This window comes from Oncorhynchus mykiss, chromosome 9 (genome assembly GCF_013265735.2).
Source record: "Oncorhynchus mykiss isolate Arlee chromosome 9, USDA_OmykA_1.1, whole genome shotgun sequence".
Classification (NCBI taxonomy): domain Eukaryota; kingdom Metazoa; phylum Chordata; class Actinopteri; order Salmoniformes; family Salmonidae; genus Oncorhynchus; species Oncorhynchus mykiss.
The window spans coordinates 48,468,044-48,494,560 of NC_048573.1; the positions used below are offsets into that span (position 1 = coordinate 48,468,044).

The 26,517-nt window shown below is 42.5% G+C and overlaps 2 protein-coding genes across 2 annotated transcripts in view; both read right to left on the minus strand.

Moving 5' to 3' along the window:
* Positions 1–685, minus strand: part of arfgef2 (ADP-ribosylation factor guanine nucleotide-exchange factor 2 (brefeldin A-inhibited)) — a 36,594-nt gene extending 35,909 nt beyond the window's left edge. Inside the window, exon 1 of the mRNA XM_036988199.1 lies at positions 334–685. Within this exon, the coding sequence (XP_036844094.1) occupies positions 334–499 (166 nt within the window). The 5' untranslated portion in view covers positions 500–685. The remainder of the gene's footprint in view (positions 1–333) is intronic.
* Positions 686–1,175: 490 nt separating this feature from the next.
* The window catches only part of LOC110532261 (partitioning defective 6 homolog beta), a 37,674-nt gene continuing 12,332 nt past the window's right edge, over positions 1,176–26,517 (minus strand). The window contains exon 4 of the mRNA XM_021615995.2: positions 1,176–5,014. Coding sequence (XP_021471670.1) covers positions 4,128–5,014 — 887 coding nt within the window. The 3' untranslated portion in view covers positions 1,176–4,127. The remainder of the gene's footprint in view (positions 5,015–26,517) is intronic.

Below are 26,517 nucleotides of genomic sequence, written 5' to 3' on the forward strand. Positions count from 1 at the left end.
TAGCATATGACTGAATATAATAGCCTAGTGTTCACATGCAGTCAGATATATGACAAGGCTCCACGATCATTAACTAGTTTTCAAAGACAGGAAGCATTGAACATTATGCTGCGTTGTGTTGGTAGCTATCTAGCCACCAATCTGGCTAATCGAACTGGCTAGCAAGCTTGCTAACTTGACAGGAGGCCATTGAACGCCATAGCTAGCTCGCTAACAAACAAAATTAACTAGTTAGCACGGAAGGTCTAACGTTATGTAGCTAAAATATTACGTTGAAGAAATAACAACACTAAGGATGCAACGTCCACCAATAAAAATGTTTAACTCACGCACCAAGAGCCACTTGGCATGCTTTACGCAGCTGGCTGTGCTGGCTCCGCTTCACCTCCTTATCCGACAGGATTTTTTCCAGCGCCCTAGACAGAAACATGCTCTTGGTTTTTGTGCTTTCCGTCTGCTTCTGGTGTTGTTGTTGAGCAAGACGTTGTTGCTGTTGCATCTTTTGATAAAACTGCTGCTCTCTCAGGCCGGCATCTCTGGCCTGACCCTGCGTAGATGCAGGCGAGAGAAATGCTAACTAAACCAGGCTATCGGTGTGTCAATCCACCGAGATTGTTGGGGCTGCTACCTCAGCACTGAGTCGCCATGTTGTTTACACGTCACGTGATTCTAAACTGATTTTGACGCTTTGGCACCCTCCACTGGATCGAATGATCCCTTCAGTTTCCCAACAAAACCTTATATGCGTCATGCTGATACGGGTTTTACACATATTTCTTATAGATAATATTTTAGCCCCGACGTGACTCGTTAGTATTAAGTTTAATTGATTTGGATTCTTCTGAAAGCAGCAGTGTGGCCCAAAAATATCTGGGGTTTTCTAGTTAGGTAAAAAAAAAAAAAAGTATTGTTTTATAGAAACATGATGGAAAGGGAAAGGCTGATACCTCGTCCTTGGTACAACTGAATGCGTTACCAGCATCTTTGCTACTATGTTTCAACTGTGCCCAAGCCAATGGTCCCAAGTCTGGAACATGACAAGATATGATGGGAGCACTTGCACATGATATGATTCTCAGCATTTTGTTACTTTTGGCTCATTAAATATTTACATTTTTATTATTACAAAAAACAGCATTTTAAATTAAGAAAATAAACAAAACATATAGTCAATGATTGCTACATATTAGTTTATTTTTCCAGCTCATGGAATCAATAATTATACATGTGCATCTATTCATACATTTCTTTACTACTTTAAAACATTTTCATTAAATGTGATAAAAATGTACATCATATAGCATTGATAAGAAAATACTGAAAATATTCAGTACAAATCTATACCTTAGGATTTATCTAGCAAGCAAAGATCCTTGCTCATTATCTTTAAAAAAAAGTAACTGACAAAACAATAATTCCGAAGCCTGTTGTGTATTCTCTGAAATAGAGGGTTTCTCCAGGAATAAAAGAAGTCGCAGTATTGGGGGGGGGGGGGACTGTCATAGTGAGTTATAATCTACCCCCCTATACACTGCGTGTACAGAAAAACATTTTAATCAAACTACTTTTAATAGGACAAGAAGAAGTACCTACCAGGAATAGATGAGATCATGAACTTCAAACATGAATTAACATAGTGGATCAGTTACACAAATGAAAACATATGACTTCATTGCTATGCTGAAACATGATTACAAAATAAATAGCTGTGGTTACAATCCCAATGCCCTGTGTAGTTAAAACAAAAATAAATTAAACAGATTTCTAAAATTCGGCCATTCAAAATGTCACTCGTCATGCTTTGAATGTTACAGAACTGTTTGGAATGAGAGACAAAGTAAATCAACTCGTCAACACCGTGTGTACCATAACAGAGAATGGAGTAGTACCTCACAGTGTCAATGAGTCAGTATGATAGGGAGTGGAAGTTCAGTTCACATAACCTGCTCTGAGCAGATGTTTGATCACAGATCCAGTGTTTATGATTCTCATTAGGTATTTCTACAAGTAAGACAAGACTGCAGTCCAGCTCAATAGAGGGGGTTAGAGGGGAGTAAGGCAACTGTTCCCAGTACATTTAGTTTCCCCTAGCAAAAGCCAAAATCAATGAGAAATGATGCACATCAGTGCCCCATCTGCTCTCAAAGGAGTATGTTAGCTTCTATTACTGTTTACATGTTGAGTACAGCCTTAGTGTTAATTCCCAAATATACTTCACAACAGCTCAACGGCAACTAATCACACAGAGAATAGAACTACAATCTATCGGAATGAAGACGTTCTGCAGTACTCGCCTGATCAGTTTCACGTTAAGCATTTGTAGTTTGGTGCATAGCCGCGGGAAGTAGCTTGTGGGCAGGGGTGCTGCAGCACCTTCAGCACCCCAACTTCCCACAGCTATGGTTCGGTGAGAAACTGTCTCGTGTTTTGGGCAAATCTGTTGGATCGATGCTACCGGCATTCTAAAATCACCTTGCTGGTGTTGACCTTCCTGAACAACCACAGGTACAGACATCAGGTGACAGACATGTGACCAGGAACAGGTGAGAATACGCACTCCCCTCACCTGATCCAAGTTATTCAATGCGTAGCGCTAGACAAACTCCACCTTACTCAAACACAAGGTGCAAACACAGAGACTGGGTCGGGATGTGTGAGAGAGTATCAAAATAGTAACTTCTTCCTGCCGACTTGGTTCTTCAACAGTCCCATCCCTCCTCTCTTGGGGCATTAGTGTCCTAGCTCTAAGTTATGTAACATCAGTCACAGTCCAGTTATTCATGTGCAATCTATACCAGTATTACATTCTTTGAAATAGGGACAAATACTGTATATGAAGTGAGGGCACTGTTCAAACACGAATGATTCAGGCCACATCGAAGTGAACTTAGAGATGGAAAACTGTAAGAAAGTCCACCCTATCGGTTACATGTACTTCCACCCATACAAAACATGGACAGATGAAAAAAAGAGAGAACATGAGGAACATACTGAGATGAGTGAAGAGTCATGGTCAGAGAAATCAGAGAATCACATATACAATCACATACTGTCACGCTTTATAGACAAAGTGGGGAAATAGCCCTTGTCATGAGGAAAGAAAAGTTCAATAAAAAATAAAAACAAGAAAGATGGATCTTCCTCACCCCACACAACGACATCCTGGATTATTACCGACGACAGTAATGTAGAGATATGGTCCTTACCCATGGGTCCTTAGAATTCCAATATTGTATGTTGCGGTACACTTATTTTCCACTAAATAAAAATCATACAGTAAATTATTTGATTGAAATAAAAGAGAAAAAAAACAGCATTAAAACTTAGAGATTTTCGAAAGTCCAGTTGCTTCGCATATTTGCTTCTAGTTGGTTTTTAATGATTATCAACATTAAAAGCTTGTGGGGAAAAACATAGGAATAGTGGTTAAACCTGTTCGGATCCAAACAAAGAAGCCCATATTTGTTTTTTCCCCATCAGACTAAAATTAGAGTATTATTGCAGACCTCTGCTCTTTGTTGGTTACTATGGTAACAGGTAGGATGGAAGCCATTACTTCAGTTCCCACATGCTGTAATCACCTAGGAGAGGGTTGTTGTCATTTGCAAAGTGACCAGGCAAAAGCAGATTGTCAAATGAGCTCAAGACAGTCTCCTCTATCTAACAAGCCAGGGTAGAATAGCTAGGGAGAGGTCAGAGCATACATGTGTGCATTCATTTGCCCACTTCTTTCATTAAAATCAGTCCTTTCATAAAGTTCACAAAATTGAAAAAAAAAACAACCGAGAATACCATGTCATTCCTGCCATCAAGAGGAAGAATATAGAAACGGTCTCCCCCTCCCAAAATAGAAACAAGTGCTTTTTGTGGTTTTGAATCAGGAGTTTCCCCTTCCACACAAACACCATGTGTAATCAATGTGTCTGTCGGTCACAGTGTAGGGAGGGCTGTGGCGATACTATGGCACGCATGCGTAGGTCTTGGCGTTTGTGTTCTTTGTGTATGCATGAAGGTATCTGAATGTATGTGCAAGACTATGTTTTTGCATATAAGAGCGAGAGTAAAACTATTTAAGTATGAATGTGTGCGTGCTGTAATTATTGTGCAAGTATGAAGAGTGTATGTGTCTACAGTGTGATGAGTGTGCCGTCCTCCTCAAGGCTCCTTCCTTCTAGGCCCCTGTCGGGCGTGCTGACCGTGCTCAGTGAACCGGTGCTGGAGGCCAGGGCTCCGTTGGCTGTGGAGCGGAGGTTCAGGTGGGGCTCGTAGCGGGGCAGGGAGGGCATGCTGCAGCTGGCCGAGGCTGCCCGTGGGATGGGCAAGGCCTCCCCGTCTGCCTCGATCACCAGGTCCTCATCATCCTCATCACTTTCTAGCTCCTCTGGGTGGAAGTTCTGGATGATGTGTGCCGGGGTCGTCGCTATGGCAGCACCAGGGGTGAAATAGCCGTAGAAACTTGCGCCACTGTCGGAAGAGCGACCCGAACTTCCGGAAGCCGCCCCACCCCCACCCCCTCCGCCACTGCTCCGTATGATGTTGTTGCGCTGGTTGGCTGGCTTCACCGTCACAATGAGGTTGTGGCTGTTGGCGATCATCATGTCAGTCACCTGGTCCAGAGACTTGCCTTGAACCTCGATGCCGTTGACCTCGAGCACCTCGTCGTTGACGGCCAGCAGGCCAGTGCTCTCAGCTAGGCCCCCAGGCACCATGCGGGAGATGAAGATCCCAGGAACCTTCTCCAGACCCTGGGGTGTGACCCGGACGCTGGAGCCGTCGCGGATGTAGAAACCCAATGGTTTCTCCTGGCCATGCTTGTAGAGGCGCACCCGGCGGTGTGTCTCAGGGAGGATGTCCACGTCGATGATGGAGGAGACAGGCCTGAAGTCCCTGGGCAGGCTAATGATCACAGGGGGCTTCTTCCGGTTGGCATCAGGCCGCAGTAACACGGCAGCTAGGACAGTCTTCTTAGGACGGGTCAGAGAGTCCGTACCAAACGCAGAGTAGTCTGCTTCCTCTGCAAAAAGAGAGGGGGAAAACATAATATGTAATAGAACCAACCATATCAATATCACATCAGTGCAGACAGGATCCAATATCATCCCATAAATGCTTACTGACAATCATTATCATGGTGGAAGTATAATTCATTACTGACATTCTACTGCAGACTTTACTGTAGTTATGGAAAAGCGATTGTGTTTCTAAGCCCAATGCTTCCCTTATCTTAGAGCCACTCCCTCCTTTCACTAGACTTGTTTCAGTGCTTCCCTCCCTTCCCTGGTATTATTCCTCATGTGGAGTAAACGGAAGCATAGACTCCTGTCTCTATTTCATGAAAGGGCTTTCTGAATTCCTCAAAGGCTTACTCATGGCGACCGTGCTGCTGTGGGACATACCTGAGCATGGCTCAGAGCAGGGACAGGACTCTATACTAGATCAAAGGTCTGGGAGGACAGAGAGAATCAGGCAATGGCTCTAATGGTTAACTACCAGCACACAGATGCTGAACATTATCATAAACATTAACTCCCTCCTGTGTTGTGTGCCCCAGTCACTCTTTATCATCGCTCTGTCTTTTCTCTCTCCTGCTGGCTATATATACACACACAGTACCAGTCAAAAGTTTGGACACACCTACTCATGCAAGGGTTTTTCTTTATTGTAACCATTTTCTACATTGTAGAATAATAATAATCACCACTATGAAATAACATATGGAATCACGAAGTAACCCCCCCCCCCCCAAAAAAAAAGTGTTAAACAAATCAACATGTATTTTATATTTGAGATTTTTCAAAATAGCCACCGTTTGCCTTGATGACAGCTTTGCACACTTGGCATTCTCTCAACCAGCATCACCTGGAATGCTTTTCCAACAGTCTTGAAGGAGTTCCCACATTTGCTGACCACTTGTTGGCTGCTTTTACTTCACTCCGAGGACCAGCTCAATGTAGAAAAAAGTAGGTGTATCCAAACGTTTGACTGGTACTGTATATCCTAGAATGAAAGACCTGTTTCAGTACCCCATGGTGTTGTAACGTAGTGTACACTGAAGTTAGCTCAGGTGATGTGGATATACTGTAAGCATCATCTATAATGGTCCAGGGATAGTTGCGTTGTCACTATAGACTGTGTGGATCTGGGATAGGGTCTAGGCAGGTTGTAGATAAGGATTCCAGAACTCAGATTCTGACAGGTACTCCTTCCTCCCCTCCCCATATCAACAAGAAAAACAAAGGATCAATTGTACAGAGAAACGGTATCCCATTTCAATTCCCATGAGACATATTTATTACCAGGACGAATAACTGCAAAACAAATTATAGGTTTAAATATTCACAAAAACACACTGGGTATGTTGAGTTAAAATACATGAAGACACACAATAATCCAGACTCAATGTTTTTGAAGCATCCAGCTAATACGCTACATGACCAGAAGTATGTGGACACCTGCTTGTTGAACATCTCATTCCAAAATCATACGTATTATTTTTGGGTCCCCCCTTCGCTGCTACTGTATAAGAGCAGATATGTTCCAATGTTCAAGAGTGGAGCACTCTTCTGGGAAGGCTTTCCACTAAATGTTGGAACATATCTGCGGGGACTTGCTTCCATTCAGCCACAAGAGCGTTAGTGAGGTCGGGCACTGTTGTTGGGCGATTAGGCCTGGCTCGCAGTCGCCATTCCAATTCATTCCAACGGTTGCGGTCAGGGCTCTGTGCAGGCCAGTCATGTTCTTCCACACTGATCTCGACAAACCATTTCTGTATGGACGCCGCTTTGTGGACGGGGTCATTGTCATGTTGAAACAGGAAAGGGCCATCCACAAACTGTTGCCGCAAAGTTGGAAGCACATAATCGTATAGAATGTAATTGTACGCTTTAGCTACGCTGTAGCGAGCTTCACACCACTCCAGCAATAACTTGGCATTACGCATTGTGATCTTAGGCTTGTGTTTGGCTGCTCTGCCATGGAAAACCATTTCATGAAGCTTCCGACGAACAGTTATTATGCTTACACCTGTCAGCAACGGGTGTGGCCGAAATAGCCAAATCAACTAATTTGAAGGGGTGTCCACATACTTCTGTATATATAGTGTGTGTGTGATGTTCACACAGAGGTATGTTTACATCTACACACAGTAGGGCATTTCTAAAGGACAGGCACGCACAGGTCTGGCAGACTGGTCCCTACAGTGCAGTCAGCCATACCAGTGAATGTCTACATTTTTCTCCTCTTTCACACAGTCCCCCACAAATATCAAAGGGAAAGTCTAACAATGAGGTTATAGTCAAGGATATAGTGTAGAATAGGAGGCCCATGAGGGCCACTCATACAGCCTCAAAGACAAGCTGTTCTATAAGTCACATAAACAGCCACGCAGACCAACTGCCGCATAACAGGCCACACAACAAACCAGAGCTTACACACAAACACTGACACCCCTCCCCATTTGTTTTGTACACTGCTGCTACTCCCTGTTTATCATCTATACATAGTCACTTCATCCTTACTTTAGTTTATTTGGTACTGTTGGTTAAGGGCTTGTAAGTTAGCATTTCAAGGTAGGGTACACACTCGTTGTATTCGGCGTATGTGGTAAATAAAGTTAGATTTGATTGCTCCATCCCTTGAGTGTTTCTCTGACTCAACTGATGACAGTGAAAACCAATCCCTTCTCGTATCTCATTAAAGCAGCAAGCACGGCTTTCAGTCTAATTAGACAAACAAACATGACTTTTACACACACACAACCCTAATCCAAGAGTTGACCCCTCCTAAATTCTCTCTCCGACCCGCCACCTCTGTTTTCCTATGGTCGATAAAGTAAGCGGGTGTAAATAGTCAATACTATGGCGCTAAAGCCACATGGACCCACACTAATCATCTGTGACGCGCTTGGTGAGAGTCCCTTTGGGGGTCCCCCACTGTCATATGTCCCAGCACATTTCCCTAGGGCCGGGCTGCCGGGGTCACCGTCACACTCAGTGGCTTGAGTCAGTTTATGAGTTATCCTCATTATGTACAATGGTTGGAAGTCAGCAGACTAATAATTACGTAAACAATAAAAATAACACCAGCAGTGTAGATATGAGTTCACCTTTATGCTCCTTAAACACGTGACTCAAACTTCAGGAATGCAATGTAGTGAGCATAGTTCCTTCAGGAAGAATTCATACCTTGACTTATTCCACATTTTGTGGAATAAAATGACTGAATACAAAATGGACTCAATTGATTTTTTTCACCCATCTACACACAATATCCCATAATGACAAAGTGAAAACATGTTTATAAATGTTGGCAAATTTACTGAAAATGAGAAAAATCTAATTTACATACAATACCAGTCAAAAGTTAGGACACACCTACTCATTCAAGGGTTTTTCTTTATTTTTACTATTTTATACATTGTAGAATAATAGTGAAGACATCACAACTATGAAATAACACATGTGGAATCATGTAGTAACCAAAAAGTGTTAGATTTTATATTTTTGAAAGTAGCCACCCTGCGCTCTGAAGCAGGTTTTCATCAAGGATCTCTGTACTGTTCTCTGTTCATCACCATAGGGATGGTATCAGGTTATCTTGGCATTCAGGCCAAAGAGTTCAATCTTGGTTTCATCGACCAGAGAATCTTGTTTCTCATGGTCTGAGTCTTTTGGTACCTTTTTGGCAAACTCCAAGCGGGCTGTCATGTTCCTTTTACTGAGGAGTGGCTTCCGTCTGGCTTCTCTACCATAAAGGCCTGCTTGGTGGAGTGCTGCAGAGATGGTTGTCCTTCCAGAAGGTTCTCCCATCGCCACAGAGGAACTCTGTAGCTCTGTCAGAGTGACCATCGGGTTCTTGGTCACCTCCCTGACCAAGGCCCTTCTCCCCTGATTGCTCAGTTTGGCCAGGCGGCCAACACTAGGAAGAGTCTTGGTGGTGGTTCCAAACTTCTTCCATTTAAGAATAATGGAGGCCACGGTGTTCTTGCAGACAGTCAATACTGCAGGAATGTTTTGGTACCCTTCCCCATCTGTGCCGCGACACAATCCTGTCTCGGAGCTCTACGGACAATTCCTTCAACCTCATGGCTTGTTTTTTTGCTCTGACCTGCACTGTCAACTGTAGGACCTTACATAGACAGGCCTGTGCCTTTCCAAATCATGTCCTAACATTTGAATTCACACATTCACATCAAGGATGATCAATGGAAACAGGATGCACCGGAGCTCAATGTTGGTGTTTCATAGCAAAGGGTCTGAATACTTAAGTAAATAAGGTATGCATTTTTTTTATTTCTAATACATTTGCATACATTTCTAAAAACTTGTTTTTGTTACTGTATGTCATTATGGGGTATTGTGTGTAGACTGCTGAGGATTTTTTTTTTTTTTTTAAGTAATCCATTTTAGAATAAGGTTGTAACAAGGGGTCAGAATACTTTCTGAAGACACCGTAATATCTCATATTTCAGGACAAACAGTGAATTGCTTTTCCACATTATTTGCATTATTACTTTAGTACCTTGTTGCATACAGGATGCATGTTTAGGAATATTTTATATTCTCTATGGGCTTCCTTTTCGCTCTGTCAATTGTGGAGTAACTACAATGTTGATCCATCCTCAGTTTTCTCCTATCACAGCCATTAAATTCTTTAAGGTTTTAAAGTCACCATTGGCCTCATGGTGAAATCGCTGAGCAGTTTCCTTCCTCTTTGGCAACAGAGTTAGAAAGGACAGCTGTATCTTTGTAGTGACTGGGTGAATTGATACACCATCCAAAGTGCAATTAAAAACTTCACCATGCACAAAGGGATATTCAATGTCTTTTTTTTTTTTACCCATCTACCAATGGGTGCCCTTTTTTGCGGGGCATCGGAAAACGTCCTGGGTCTTTGTGGTTGAATCTGTGTTTACAATTCATTGCTCGACAGAGACCTTTGCATGTGATAACTATGTATGGGATACAGAGATGAGGTAGTCCTTCAAAAAATAATTAAACACTAGTATTACACACAAAGTGATTCCATGGAATTGATGTGACTTGTTAAGCACATTTTAACTCCTGTACCTATTTAGACTTGCCATAACAAAGGGGTTGAATACTTATTGAGTCGAGACATTACAGCTTTTCATTTTAAATTAATTTGTAAACAATTAAAAAACATAATTCCACTTTGACATTATTGGGTTTTGAGTGTTAATCAGTGACACAAAATCTACATTTAATCCATTTTAAATTCAGGCTGTAACACAAAAAAATGTGGAGAAAGTCAATGTGTGTGAATACTTAATGAAGGCTGTATGTTGGTAGTTTGAATGTGAAATGAATATTTAACAACATTTCAGGAGAAAACGAAGACCTCTTTTAGCATCCATAGAAAGTGAATTTCTTCGTAGCATCAACGTACACTACCAGTCAAAAGGTACTGTATATGTGTGAGTTAATAATTAAATCAAACCCATCAGTGGTAACTGTGTAGGAAGTAAATACAAACACTCAGGAGTTAGGTGAGGGTTCGGTACAAAGCTATTTGGTTTTATTTGTTTGTTTTTGAAGTCTGAATGCGAGTCATTTAGTGGAATCAATAGAGTTGTTAAACACCAGACCTGTGTAGGAGACATAGTCGGGGTCAATTAAATTTCAGTCATCAATTCTGGAAATAAAACGGGGGGAAAAAATGGATAATTGAAAAAAAATGGCACCCATTTTTAAAAACTTGAAATGACTGCAACCAACCCTGGCATACTGGATAAAATCCAATAGCTAGACCTTTTTCATGGGTCTATACCGCTAAGCTATTCAAAATATGCAATGATTATTATGATTTCCCACACACCGTTTAAATAGAGCCATTGGAGAGAGAATGGCAAACACAAGCCAAGATTAAAGAGTAACAGAGCAGTAGAGGGAGACATGATATTTAAACTCTCTCTTGCACACAAGTGTGTACTGTGAATGGAATGTGCTAATGCATCTCCAACCCCCACAGGGTCTGTTTAAAGTAGGGACTCTCCTCTCAGTTAAGGAGTTCCACCTCGAGTCACTAATATACCTAAACGATAGTCACAAACTCACTCGATCGATCTTTGGGGTCAAGGCCCGTCTTAGGATAGAAGTGCTGATCTAGAATCAGTTTAGCCTTTTAGATCATAATAAACAACATTATATGGACAGGTGGGACCTTGTCATAGACCAGCACTCCCACTCTGAGGCGCTTGATAAATACAGTGTTTAATCCTTATAAAAAGGTATCATCATCAGCTCCTGGCTGATGGCTCATCATGGATAGTCTGAGATATTTTGTCTACATCATACCGAAGTTATATTAACACATTGACTGTAGTACACGCACTGCTAAAACACTCTACCAGTGCTACTCCAACTTCCAGGATGCCTACAAGGCCCTCCCCCACACTCCCTTCGGCAAATCAGATCATGACTCCATTTTGCTCTTCCCTTCCTATTAGGCAGAAAATCAAACAGGAAGTACCCGTGCTCAGGTCTATTCAACACTGGTCTGACCAATTGGAATCCATGCTTGCAGCTGGTTTTGATCTCGCGGACTGGGATATGTTCCGGGTAGCCTCTGAGAATAACATTGACACGGTGACTGAATTCATCACGAACTGTATAGCGAATGTTGTTCCCACTGTGACTATTAAAACCTACCCAAATCAGAAACTGTGGATAGATGTCAGCATTTGCGCAAAACTGAAAGTGCGAACCACCACATTAAACCATGGCAAGGTGACTGGGAATATGGTAAAATACAAACAGTGTAGTGATTCCCTCCGTAAGGCAATCAAACAGGAAAAACCTCAGTACAGAGACAAAGTGAGGCAATTGAACGGCTCAAACAAGACGTATGTGGCAGGGTCTACAGACAATCATGGATTACAAAGGGAAAACCAGCCACGGGAAAACAAATGTCTTTCTCCCGGACAAGATAAACACCTTCTTCGCCCACACAGTGCCACCGACGCAACCTGCTCCCAAGTTCTGTGGTCTCTCCTTCTCAGTGGCCGACGTGAATAAGACATTCAAAACGGGTTAACCCTCGCAAGGCTGCCGGCCCAGACGGCATCCCTAGGCGCGTCCTCAGAGCATGCGCAGACCAGCTGGCCGGTGTGTTTACGGACATATTCAATCTCTCCCTATCCCAGTCTGATGTCCGCACTTGCTTCACAATGTCCACCATTGTTCATGTACCCAAGAAAGCAAAGGTAACTGAACTAAATTATTATCGCCCCGCCCCGTAGCAGTCACTTCTTTCATCATGAAGTGCTTTGAGAGGCTAGTTACGGACCATATCATCTCTACCTTACCAGACACCCTAGATTCACTTCAATTTGCATACCACCCCAATATATCCACAGACGATGCAATCGCCATCACACCGCCCTATCCCATCTGGACAAGAGGAATACCTATGTAAGAATGCTGTTCATGGACTATAGCTCAGCATTCAACACCATAATACCCCCTAAGCTCATCATTAAGCTCGAGGCCCTGGGTCTGAACCCCGCCCTGTGCAACTGGGTCCTTGACTTCCTGAAGGGCCACCCCCTGTTGTAGGAGGTAGGAAACAACACCTCCACTTCACTGATCCTCAACACAGGGGTCCCCTCCTGTACTCAATGTTCACCCAGACGACACAACAGTTGCAGACGACAACAGTTGTAGGCCTGATTACCAACCATTACAAGACAGCCTACAGAGAGGTCAGGGCCCTGGCGGAGTGGTGACAGGAAAATAACCTCTCCCTCAACAAAACAAAGGACCTGATCGTGGACTTCAGGAAACAGCAGAGGGAGCACGCCCCCATCCACATCGACGGGACAGTAGTGGAGAAGGTGAAAAGCTTCAAGTTCTCACTTCATCCTCAGGAGGCTGAAGAAATTCAGCTTGGCCCCTAAGACCCTCACAAACCTTTACAAATGCACAATTGAGAGCATCCTGTCAGGCTGCTTCACCGCCTGGTACGGCAACTGCACTGCCCGCAATAAGGCTCTCCAGAAGGTGGTCTACCCAACGCATCACTGGGGACACACTGCCTGCCCCCGATGTCATCGTGGACACCTACAGCACCCGATGTCACAGGAAGGCCAAAAATATCAAGGACATAGACCACCCGAGCCACTGGCTGTTCGCCCCACTATCATCCAGAAGGCGAAGTCAGTACAGGTGCATCAAAGCTGGGACCAAGACACTGAAAAACAGCTTCTATCAAGGCCACCAGAATGTTTAATAGCCATCACTAGCCGGCTTCCACCCGGTTACTCAATCCTGCACCTTAGAGGCTGCTGCCCTATATACATAGACTTGAAATCACTGGTCACTTTAAGAACAGAACACTAGTTACTTTAATAATTTTTTACTCACTCATTATGTATATACTGTATTCTATTCTACTGTATTTTAGTCAATGCCACTCCGACATTCCTCATCCTAATATTTATATATTTCTTAACTCCATTATTTTACTTTAGACTTGTATGTATTGTTAGATATTACTGCAATGTTGGAGCTAAGAACACAATTTTGGTAGACCCGCAATAACATCTGCTAAATATGTGTATGTGACCAATAAAATATGACTTAAATTTCCAAAAAGCTACTGCCACAATATCTATATCTGGTGACATGATCCCTGGCGGAGCCTCCGGACATCCTGTCTGTTGTTAGTCACAGACAGAGCAGAGGGCCATGTCAGTGTAATGTGACACCATGCTCAAGGTGACAATTTCCTTCACAGAGCAACAGGACTGTCAATCACCCATGACCGTGAGAGTACTGTGAGTTAAAGATGAAAACACAATCATCAGTCATCTAAATACAGATATTGAATTGAGTTTAACTGTACATGTGACCTGAACATTTACAAAATTACATGACTAGGTGTTGAACTCTAGGGAACACTGTTTTGCATCTGTTCTGAATGTTTCTCAACAAGAACTGTTCAAGAAACAGCCATATGTTGACGACAGGCCCTGATATCCCCAACATGGTGAGTACCATGGTGTTCCAGTCACAGAGCGATAAAACGGGGAGGGAGTGCGTGAGGGGGTGACTGAGGGGGTGAGTGCAGGAGGGGATAATGAATGATCATTAAAGAATTGGGGGGGGGGGGGGGAAAAAAACAATCCTGTGGTGTTTCTATTCTGGGTTCAGTGAACTTGCCTGGCTACCCAGACTCCAAACGCTACGCCCACAAAAGTTAGTTTCTTCTCCGCAATGAGCCTGGATCCGAAAACATCCGACCCTTGACCTAATGCGAACACATTCGGGGTCCGTCTGATTGGTCCAGAAACAGATGGGTTGGTCCAGGGCCAGAACACACGTGGGTGAAGGGTAAAGCGGAGGTTTGAAAATGTGTTATTGGCTTTGATACTCTGATTGGTTACAGACGATCCAAATCGCTGATGACTTTGTTTTGAACAGCCCTCGTCACCACAGACGATTTCAATGATGGCAGTCTCAGACTAAAGTATGTAGCAAACGACAGAGCAGCAAAATAATTTGGTGCGAGTCCTCAGGCTAACAGTTAACATACCTCCCTGGCACAGCCGAGATAAAAAGAGCCGTGTGCTGATAAGAGACTGGAGAGAAGGAATAGGAGAGAACAGCAGTGGAGACCATGACAGAGAGGGGGGAGGATAAGGAGAAAAGCAATGGGAAGAATAAGGGGAGAGAGCAAGAGGGGTAAAGCCAGGCCTTTTGTAAAGGGAAGTGGGGAGCAGAGACTAGTGTGTAGGTGTAACTTTTTTTAGCTGTAGATGGGAAAAGAGACTTGAGATGTAGAAGGGAGGCTTGACAAAATAAAACCCTGACTAAGCTGCATTGCTATCATTATATCATGGTCATACAATAACTAGGGGTTGTGCCGACATGGCCATACTCCTATTCATAATTAGGGTTACAAAGGGTCGAAAACTTTCCTGTAAATTTCAGGAATTTTCCATGAAAAGTTAAGCCAGGGAATTTGGGGAATTTTGCTTAAATTCATCAAAAAAAGTTTGCTTGAAACTGTACAAAAAAAATAAAAAATTAATGGAGAATAGAATACAGTATATACATAATGAGTACACAAGGCAATTTTAGGTCTTGTGGCATAGTTTTATTACACTATCCCCAATTGAATGGAATTGCAACCCTCTGCATGCACGGTGCATTCTTCCATCACATGAACAGCTGACTCAAGATCTTGCACACTAATGAGAAGCTATTGAGCCCACACCACTATACTGTCTGAGCCAAGGACTACATGCTTTTTGGTAAGTATTGATTACAATACTGGGTGGGGTGAATATGACATACATGATTTTTTGTTAACTAGTAAATACAGCAAAGTGTGTATAAATAATTTAACTTAATTTCTGCTAGTTTGTTTTTGCTACCATGTTGGTTTTAGCTTGCCTGAGCCTGCTAACTGAGTGTTAATTCACCTGTTTCCATACATGTTTCAATTTAAAACATTTATCTTACAAAGGAGTTGATTCATCTACCTGCTTAACTATTTACAGTTGAAGTCGGAAGTTTGCATGCACCTTGGCCAAATACATTTGCACTCAGTTTCACAATTCCTGACATTTAATCCTAGTACAAATTCCCTGTTTTAGGTAAGTTTGGATCACCGCTTTATTTTAAGAATGTGAAATGTCAGAATAATAGTAGCGAGAATGATTCATTTCAACTTTTATTCCTTTCGTCACATTCCCTGTGGTTCAAAAGTTTACATACACTCAATTAGTATTTGGTAGCATTGCCTGTAAATTGTTTAACTTGGGTCAAACGTTTCAGGTAGCCTTCCACAAGCTTCCCACAATAAGTTGGGTGAATTTTGGCCCATTCCTCCTGACAGAACTGGTGTAACTGAGTCAGGTTTGTAGGCCTCCTTGCTCGCACACGCTTTTTCAGTTCTGCCCACAAATTTTCTATAGGATTGAGGTCAGGGCTTTGTGATGGCCACTTTGTTGTCCGTAAGCCATTTTGCCGCAACTTTGGAAGTATGCTTGGAGTCATTGTCCATTTGGAAGACTTATTTGCAACCAAGCTTTAACTTCCTGACTGCTGTATTGAAATATTGCTTCAATACATCTACATAATTTACATTACTCAAGATGCCATCTATTTTGTGAAGTGCACCAGTCCCTCCTGCAGCAAAGCACCCCCACAACATGCTGCTGCCACCCCAGTGCTTCACGGTTGGGATGGTGTTCTTTGGCTTGCAAGCATCCCGCTTTTTCCTCCAAACATAACAATGGTCATTATGGCCAAACAGTTCTATTTCTGTTTCATTAGAACAGAGGACATTTCTCCAAAAAGTACGATCTTTGTCCCCATGTGCAGTTGAAAACCGTAGTCTGGCTTTTTTAAAAGGCGGTTTTGGAGCAGTGGCTTCTTCCTTGCTGAGCGGCCTTTCAGGTTATGTCGATATATGACTCACTTTACTGTGGATAGAGACTTTTGTGACTGTTTCTTCTAGCATCTTCACAAGGTCCTTTGCTGTTGTTCTGGGATTGATATGCACTTTTTGCACCAAAGTACATTCATCTCTAGGAGACAGAACGGGTCTCCTTCCTGGGCTGTATGGCGGCTGCGTGGTCCCATGGTGTTTGTACAGATGAACGTGGTACCGTCAGGCGTTTAGAAATTGCTCCCAAGGATGAACCAGACTTGTGAAGGTCTACATAATTTTTTTCTGAGGTCTTGGCTGATTTCTTGTGATTTTCCTATGTCAAGCAAAGAGGCACCGAGTTTGAAGGTAGGCCTTGAAATAAATCCACAGGTCCACCTCCAATTGACTCAAATGATGTCAATTAGCCTATCAGAAGCTTCTAAAGCCATGACATTTTCTGGAATTTTCCAAGCTGTTTAAAGGCACAATCAACTTCGTGTATATAAACTTCTGACCCACTGGAATTGTGATACAGTGAATTATAAGTGAAATAATCTGTCTATCAACAACTGTTGTCCTAACCGACTTGCCAAAACTATAGTTTTTTAACAAGAAATGTGTGGAGTGGTTGAAAACAAGTTTTAATGACTCCAACCTAAGTGTATGTAAACTTCTGACTTCAACTGTATCTGTACACGGAATTGTGCTGTTTTTTCCTCATTTTTTCCCCCATCTTTACAGGAAAATGTCACAGGCACTATCTGATGTGTGGAGACATTTCACTGCAGCTAATGTAGAAGGAAAAGCTGTGTACATTTGAAAATACTGTGACAAATCATATGTGAAGAATGCAACAAAGATGCAGAATCATCTGGCCAAGTGCATAAAGTTCCCTCAGCGCTCACAACAAGCAACCTGTGACAAAAGTCCCTCTACTTTTATTCGAGATGAAAATGATTTATCAGACACCTTATCGATGGTAACAGCTCATGGTCCTCTTGGAATCAGAAATTATTTTTGACTCAATGGAGGAACGTAGTCATAAATGCTGATGAATGTCTTGCTCAAGCTGTGTATGCAACTGGTTCACCTCTGATGCTCACAGGCAATGTTTATTGGAAGAGATTTCTGAATGTTCTTCGCACAGCATACACCCCTCCAACCAGACATGCTTGATCTACTCATTTGCTGGATGCAGAGTTCAAGTGAAGGACAAGCAAATCATAGAGAAAGCAGACTGTATTGCAATCATCTCTGATGGGTGGTCGAATGTTTGTGGGAATCATCTCCACCTCTCTACCAGTATTCGACAAGAGCACAGACACAAGGGACAACAGACACACCAGTCTCTGAAGATGAGCTGAAGGCAGTCATCAATGACCTTGGACCACAGAAGGTATTTGCACTGATGACAGACAACACTGCGAACATGAAGGCTGCTTGGTCTATTGGCTATGCCGCTCATGTATTGAATCTGCTCCTCAAGGACATCTTGGCAATGAAAATAATGGTTACAATATAAGAGAGCCAAGGAAATGGTTAGGTATGTGAAGGGTCATCAAGCTATAGCAGCAATCTACCTCACAAAGCAGTGAGAAGAATAAGAGCACCACATTGAAGCTGCCCAGAAACACCTGTCGGGGTGGTGTTGTCATCATGTTTGACCGTCTCCTGGAGGGGAAGGAGTCTTTCCAAGAAATGGCCATATCACGGTCTCTGGATATGGACAGCCCCATCAAGAGGATCCTCCTGGATGATGTATTTTGGGAGAGTGTGGTAAGCAGCCGGAAACTCCTGAAACCTATTAGCAGTAGCCATTGCACGGATTGAGGGAGACAATGCCATCCTGTCTGATGTTCAGACTCTGCTTGCAGATGTAAGAGAAGAAATCTGTACTGCCCTGCCCACTTCACTGTTGCTCCAAGCAGAGGAAACTGCAGTTCTGAAATGCATCAAAAAGCGTGAAGACCCATACATACTGCAGCGTACGTTGGACCCAAAGTATGCTGGCAAGAGCATCCTGTCTAGTGCAGAGATCAACAAGGCCTATGGTGTCATCACTACCGTGTCTTGCCACCTTGGTCTGGATGAGGGCAAGGTTCTTAGCAGTCTGGCGACGTACACTTCCAAGCAAGGGCTTTGGGATGGAGATGCAATATGGCAGTCGTGCCAACATATCTCATCAGCCACCTGGTGGAAGGAACTTTGTAGAGCTGAGGCTCATTCCCCTGTTGCCTCCATCATCCTCCAAATCCCACCAACATCAGCCACCTCAGCGCAACTGGTCCTTGTTTGGGAACACACACACCAAAGCATGCAACAGGCTGACCAAGACCAGGGTTGAAAAATTGGTGGCCATCCGGGCAAATTTGAGGTTTTTAAGCCTGACAACGAGCCATCCTCAACAAGGTTGGAAAGTGACAGTGGAGATGAGGCCTCAGTCTGATGTTCAAGTGGTGGACATTGAAGAGGTCCAGGGAGAAGACATGGAAGTCTGAGAGGAAGACAACCAAAGCTTTAGTTTCCAGACTATCATTTTACACATGTATGTTGAAAACGTTGTTGGGAGATGCGATGGATCAGTGGGGATCATTCAATATTCCCTTTATTTTGTTGTTCAGTGAAATCATCCCACGTGAAGAGTCAACTAATTTAATTACATTTTAATTCGTAACTAAATCGTTTTTTTTTCTATTGGAATGATTTAATCATTTGCAATTGTCTACTTATGATAAGGTAAAAGGTTTGTGTTTGTCTCCATATGATATGGTAAATATATCCAACGCAAAAAAACATCTACATTTTAAAAGGAATTCATATTCATTCACATATATTCCCACCTCTGAATATTCCCCAAAATGTGCAACCCCATTCGTAATCGTATCTGTAAATTGACAGTTGATACTCGTGATCGGGAAAAAAATGAAATGTTTTAATATGTCCAAGTAGATTTTGCCAAAATCTCTACCTCCCTGCAAGTCTCCAGACCAAACAGGCTGCAGATTAGGAGCCGCGGGGGGGGGGGGGGGGGGGGGGGGGGGGGGGGGGGGTCTGACCTGTGTCTATGTGTCCTCAACTTGCAGTGGTTGCTATGAGTCAGAATGCACGTCCGCATTTTATATTTTTTTCCCTACCCTCACTCTGTTTGTTAGATATTAAGACCCATTGATTGCTTGATAGCAAACGTCCTGGACATTTGATTGCATCTTAGTAGCAGGCTAACAGGAGACAGCAGCAGTCAATGATCAGACCGAATAAGAGAAGTGAAAGTGATTGGGTGAATTTATGAAATAAGTGGACAGAGAAATACAGCTTCACTTTCCAATCAGAGAAGCAAGATACAGCCCGCCCATCTCTTTACAGACAGGCAAACTAGCCAGTTGAGTTTAGACCACGTAGCACCTCACTTGACTGACGTGTGAATTTTATTTTATATAAACTTGTCAAGTCAAGAAATATGCATTTCGATCACGGATTTGAAAAAAAAAAGTAGGATCATAATCGTATCCAGAATATTGCCCATATCCGTTACAATACTAGTTTTGTCCGACTAGTCGGCACACCTCTAACAAGAACACACCCAGCATATTGGCCAAAAGTTCAAGCAATTTATCACTCATCAACTGTTTACACTAGGAATTTCTTCAGTAGTGGTGGCAGAGTTCTTCTTGGGGCATACTTCTGACTCAGCCTCTCCCAGTCTCTCCCTGCCTCTCACAGTCTCTCCTTCTCCCTCCGTCCCTTACATCCACACTGGCTTGGTTCTCTCTATCCTGCCTCTCTCGGTTGTCTGACTGACTTCTGCTGGTGATGCTGGACCATGCCTGTGCTGTATTTCAGTTTCCTGCTGCAGCCTGCTACACGCAGCCTCCATGGCGAGAGGGGTGAGGACAGAGGGGAAGGAGGAGCAGGCACATGGGCTAGTGTGGCTCAGAACACATTTCTCTCTCTCACACCACATCTCTCGGTCTGATCCTCCTTGGGTTTATCAAAGACAGGGAGCTCGGCTGTCACTTTAATCTAGGCTCTGAAGAGGAAATGTTAGTGTATAGTCAGATATACATTGTATAGGGCATTGTCTGTAACTAGAGCTGGGCAATAGAGACAAATTCCCCTGTCACATCATGGATAACAATAGGACCGTGTAAATTAGAATTTATGCATATGAATAAGCCTTAATTATATTGGACATGTTCGGGTGGCACAACAACAGGCTCCATTTGAGATATTAGCAGGCAAATGAGTGTTACCCTGGGAGGCTGTAGTATGTGGAGAAGCCGTGTAAATATCAAGGAATTATGAAATCCAAAGATATGAATGTTGGAGATATGCCTATTGTGATCAGGATAACACCCAGCCCTACAAACAGATAGTGTCCGTTTGGAGGAAATCTACCTTCTCTAAATGCTAGTACAGTACTACAATACATAAAAGCACTGTCCTTTGACCAACATGGCAAACAATACCACCTGTACTTTCCCGCCAATTCAGTCCCTCATCTCTTGCGTCATTTTGTTTATCTTTCTCTCCCCCCGTCATCTCCCTCTCCACTGTCCCGCAGTAGTTAGTACTTGTTCCCTCCCTCCCTAGCGGGGTGGTCCAGCTAACTCTTGTCCCATGGCTCCACTCTTGTGTACGGTATGCTGTCCTGTTCAATCTGCCCAGCAGTGGTGATCAGAGGCTAGCCACATTCCACTCAATGAAGCCCCCTCCTCTTCCAGCTCCCCATCCCCCATCTAAGGCCTCACTCTGCCTCCATCCACACTGCATTCTTCACTCACTTGTTCACTGCTCTTCTTTTTGATCTCTCATTACTTTTCTCTGTCTCCATGCTCTGCCTACTCTGTCACCCTTAAACTCAGTTATCATGCTTCATTGATTGCTTTACTGTGTGGGTAGACTATCATGTACGCAAACACTATGTAGTGTTGTTCTGAGTCATAGTTAATTACTTTGCCAGTCATTGCTCGAGCAGCACAGTAATTCCACTCGCCCTCATAAAAACCCTTGTGCTTTTTATAATCGAAACTATAGCGATGATGACATCAGTTGAACAAAACACACCCATCTTCCCTGAGTAACTGGGTTCCATCAGTATGGAAACCTGGACAGTCTCATGCTGTGAGGACAGGACAGAAGGTGAAGCGAGGGTGGAGTGTTCTGCTCTGTATGACAGACACAGATAAACAATGAATTCTATCACAACAACCGTGTTCCACTTGTCTGACAAACCCATTCCAGTGACAAGTCATACCAAAGCTTACCTACTGTATTTGAGAGTGGTGTCCCCTACAGAGGTCTGCATTTATTAATGATAATGATGGTGGAGGTAACCACACTGAGGCCAGGAGGTTCAAACAGTTGTGGTCACTGGTGGACACACATTGGGCTCTATATTAACAAACTTAACTCAATGGTACATTTTAGTGCTGGTAATAGCGCGAAAGGTCACACTACAATATTTTAGCAATTTTTTACAGTGGGAATTATGGGTGCAATAGCTGGCGGTGGTGTGATAGTGATGTGTTTCGACTAATAAATAAGTTGTAGGTGGGATGAGGGCTTGACCATTCACATGGCTTTATGCATTGCATTTCTACAGAAATAAATAAATAAATACTACTAGGTTCCCCTTAAATGTATTGTAGGCGGTGTGCGAGGCACGTTCGCAGTAAGCAAGATATCAAAGGTGGATGGGCTATGGCATTATAGGACTGAATCATTTGAATATGTTTGTAGGACCTTTGTTAACTGGACAAGAGGCGCTTTGGAAATTGGTATGGATAAGCTACAAGCAAAATAGAGTATGCAGGTAGGGCCTATGAATTGTGAATAATGCATAAGCCTCAGAAGAAGACATTTGAGAAACCTTTTATGGATAGGCTACTTGGCTAATACATGGCCTGGATAAGCAAGACACCCGACGCATTGCTGTTGAACCAGCTTCCGTTATAGTAGGGTAAGGGTAGCCTACTAAGGGCTTGGTTTTTAATCTAATGAAACGGAAAACAAGCAATTGCTACAGGAAAATAACTTCAATGTTTCTAAATACCAGGGTCACCTGCATCATCTCATCTCTCATTCCATGATGTGCATGTAGCCTGCATGAAGGGGGTTTTACACACATCCAAAATAACAGGAACTGGCTAAGATAATGTACATAGATAAAAAGGGGATGTCTGCTCACTGTTTTGCTGCTCCCAAACTTGATCTTTTCATAAAGCTTTGGTGATTAAGATATATTTCAAAGCGGTCTCACGAGCCAACCCTTTTCTTGACAATCTTGGGTACATGGCAAATGCATTGCAAGTTGTTGGGATGAGTCTTATCGCTATGTTTTGCATCAAGGACTTCTACTAGCTGGGCTTAGCTGCAAAGTCAAAATTCTCTATATTGTAAAAATGTATGAAAACAAGTGGGGTTTTTTTGGTCTTAATTTTAAGGTTTAAAAAGTTAGGGTTAGGCATTAGGGTTAGCAATATGGTTACGGGTAGATTTGATATCAGATTTTATGACAGTAGTTGTGCAAGCTAGTGACCACTCTGCAGAGCCTCCTCCAGAACAAGATTAATGATGAAAAACGCTAACCTGCGGGCAAGACCAAAAAAAACAAAAAGCCTTCTTTGAGGGGAGGGAACGCAATGCTTTGTTTTTAATCAACAACAAAAAGCAAAAAAAATAAAATGTTGCTCCATGAGTACACAGGCACTATGCATCACAGCTGGTTGGTAGAGTTGTGAAGGTTTAAACACAATTGGGATCGTTAACGTTAAGTTACTGCTTTACTGAAGTTGAGACTTTGCAAGCCGTCTTTCGGACGGGACGTTAAACGGGCATCCCGAGTCTGTGGTCACTAAAGATCACGTGGCACTTACTATAAGAGTAGGTGTGTTAAAACCTTTTACGACTAGGGGGCAGTATTTACATTTTTTGATAAAAAACGTTCCCGTTTTAAACAAGATATTTTGTCACGAAAAGATGCTCGACTATGCATATAATTGACAGCTTTGGATAGAAAACACTGACGTTTCCAAAACTGCAAAGATATTGTCTGAGTGCAACAGAACCGATGTTACAGGCGAAACCCAGATAAAAATCCAATCAGGAAGTGCCGCATTTTTTGAAACCGCCTCATGCCAATGACTCCTTATATGGCTGTGAATGAGCTACGAATGAGCTTACGTTTTCTACGTATTCCCCAAGGTGTCTACAGCATTGTGACATCTTTTTACGCATTTATGTTGAAGAATAGCTGTAAGGGACCACATTTAGCAAGTGGTCACATGATGTCTCCCGCAGAAGATCTTGCGTAAAATACTGAGGTAGCCATTTTTCCAATCGCTTCTTATGAGAAACCAATTGCCTCGACGGATATATTATCGAATATATATGTTAAAAACACCTTGAGGATAAATCCTAAACAACGTTTGCCGTGTTTCTGTCGATATTATGGAGTTAATTTTGAAAAGAGTTTGGCGTTGTAATGGTAGCATTTTCCGGTCGAATTCTCAGCCAAGCATGATGAACAAACGGGAGCTATTTCGCCTACAAAAATAATATTTTTGGAAAAAGGAACATTTGCTATCTAACTGGGAGTCTCCTGAGTGAAAGCATCCGAAGTTCTTCAAAGGTAAATTATTTAATTTGGTTGCTTTTCTTATTTTCGTGAAAATGTTGCCTGCTGCCAGCAGAGCTAGCATAGCATTATCCCATGATAAACTTACACAAATGCTTGTCTAGCGTTGGCTGTAATGCATATTTTGAAAATCTGAGATGACAGTGTTGTTAACAAAAGGCTAAGCTTGTGTTTAAATATATTTATTTCATTTCATTTGCGATTTTCATGAATAGGAAAAGTTACTAGGGGTATTTATGTCCGCTGCGTTATGCTAATTCGTTTGAGGCTATGATTACGCTCCCGGATCCGGGTTTGAGAGTCACAAGTTAACCCCAGTGTCCTGAATAATTCTCAAATCTGGCCTTCATAACATCATCCCCACATAATCATCCCCAGGTTCCAATTGGATCATTCATCCCCCCCCTCCTCTCCCCCTAACCTTTCCCCAGGTCATAGCTATCAATATGAATGTGTTCTCAGTCAACTTACCTGGTAAAATAAGGATTAAATTACATACATGTTTTTTTTTTAATCAAGGAATTGTGAACTGCAGCATTCCATTACGAAATACAGCTTTTGATTGGCAACACATAGGACTAGTGCATGGATCTGACTCCATCTGCCTGGTGGCAGACATGCCTAAACTGTGCCCTTCCCCTCTCTCGCTCGCTATGAAAGATACAAGTGTTTGTGTTCTCTGAAGTACGGCAACTAATCAGTCTCCTCCGTTCAAAAAAAATACTGAATCTTAGGAATTGATTCATAGTGGAAGATGTGTTTTCTTTCTACTAAAATGTCTTGGTATGTCAGTATTCAACAAACTTTAAAAAACTATTTTTTTAGGATAGAGTGGTCTGTGCACAGGCAGCTCGAGATTACTTGATTGACTGTTCTGGTCGTCAGTACCACTTCAAAAGCGGCATTCCTTTACAGACAAGTAAAATGCCTGTTCAATGGCGCTTCAAAACTATCTCCAGAGAAGGTCTGTTTAACAGAAAACCAATGCTTTTAAATGTTATGCAACACTGTTCATTTGTCACATTCCTACTGGATAGGCACCACTTCCGCTGTCAAAATCCATGCCATAACCAACAGCGTTGCCGCTAAATTTCCCCATTCGCACTGAATGAAGTTGTCACTTTTGTGCTCGTTTTTAAGGACACACCTCAAATATTGCCACCCCTCCCACCTCAGCACAAGTGAATTGATGTTAGACAGGTAAATTGCAGAATCTTACGAAAGGGGTGGAAAATACCAGAGTGCTAGTTTCTGCATGACTGAAATCGGCAACTGGCGTACGTTTGACACTTGCGCCGCTCCAGCGCCAGCCAAAAAGAGCATATTATCTAAATAGTGTTTAAGTGATGAACAGAGGAGTACAGCTCTCTTTCTCTGGCTGACCACCATAAAAACACTGTTACACTGACCTTAGCAAAAACAGTGTACCTGTATGACTACAGCCGTCCAGACATTGTGTAAGATTCAGGGCTGGGATTTGCCAGGGACTTCACGATACAATATTATTACGATACTTAGGTACCGATACGATATGTATTGCGATTATCACTATTCTATGTGTATTGCGATTTGATACTGTGATTTGATGTTCCAACATATTGCTCACCATATGTCTGCTGCAGAAGGACAAGAGAGTTTTGATCAGTCATGGAAATAAAAGTGCTGAAAACATGTTGGCTCACCATATAAAAAGATGGAGAACAAGCTACAGTATGAATGAAAAACTGTAGTTTTGGTGCAAGTACAACCAAAAGGCACAAAAATGATTGCTATATTGTCAAAACAATACATTGTCAGAAATTAAATCCCGATAGATCATTTTTTCCACCGTTTCTAGTAAGTGTTTTTTTCTTCTTCCATGTGTGTTTATATTAGGATCCTCATTATGTACCAGAAATCCACAAAAGGACAGCAAAACAAGAAGTTCACCTTCATGGGGACATTTCCCAGGTCTCCCACAAGGACAAAGACTTAGGTTAAGGGTTACACTTAGGTTTAGGAATAATAGGATTTTGATTGGAAAACATGTGAGTGAAAGAGAGAGAGAGAGAATCACTAGGTAATTAATCATTAATAGCTTTACATACTGAAATCAATCATTTGGACACAAACTCAAATAGGCCTAAGGAAGGCAAGCCACCACTGCCCAAGAATATATCATGTCCAAAAAGTTAACAACCCCCACATCTGAAGCCCACAAACGGCACATGGACATACAAAGAACATCTTTCATTCAGATTATTTGAATACCCTGCAAATTTAAAATGTGTGTTGCCAATACATTAACTCCACACATATTCCACAGAATCCCCATCAACATGTACAATATTCCACATAGCTCATCAAAACATCAATACAACGACAACTTTATTCTTAATCTGGATTTAAAGAAAAAAAGTCTGCCACTTGCTTAAAAAAGTCTAGTTTACTTCCACAATGACAAGGTCAGCCATGGCTGGAGGGAAAACATTCTGGCTAAACAC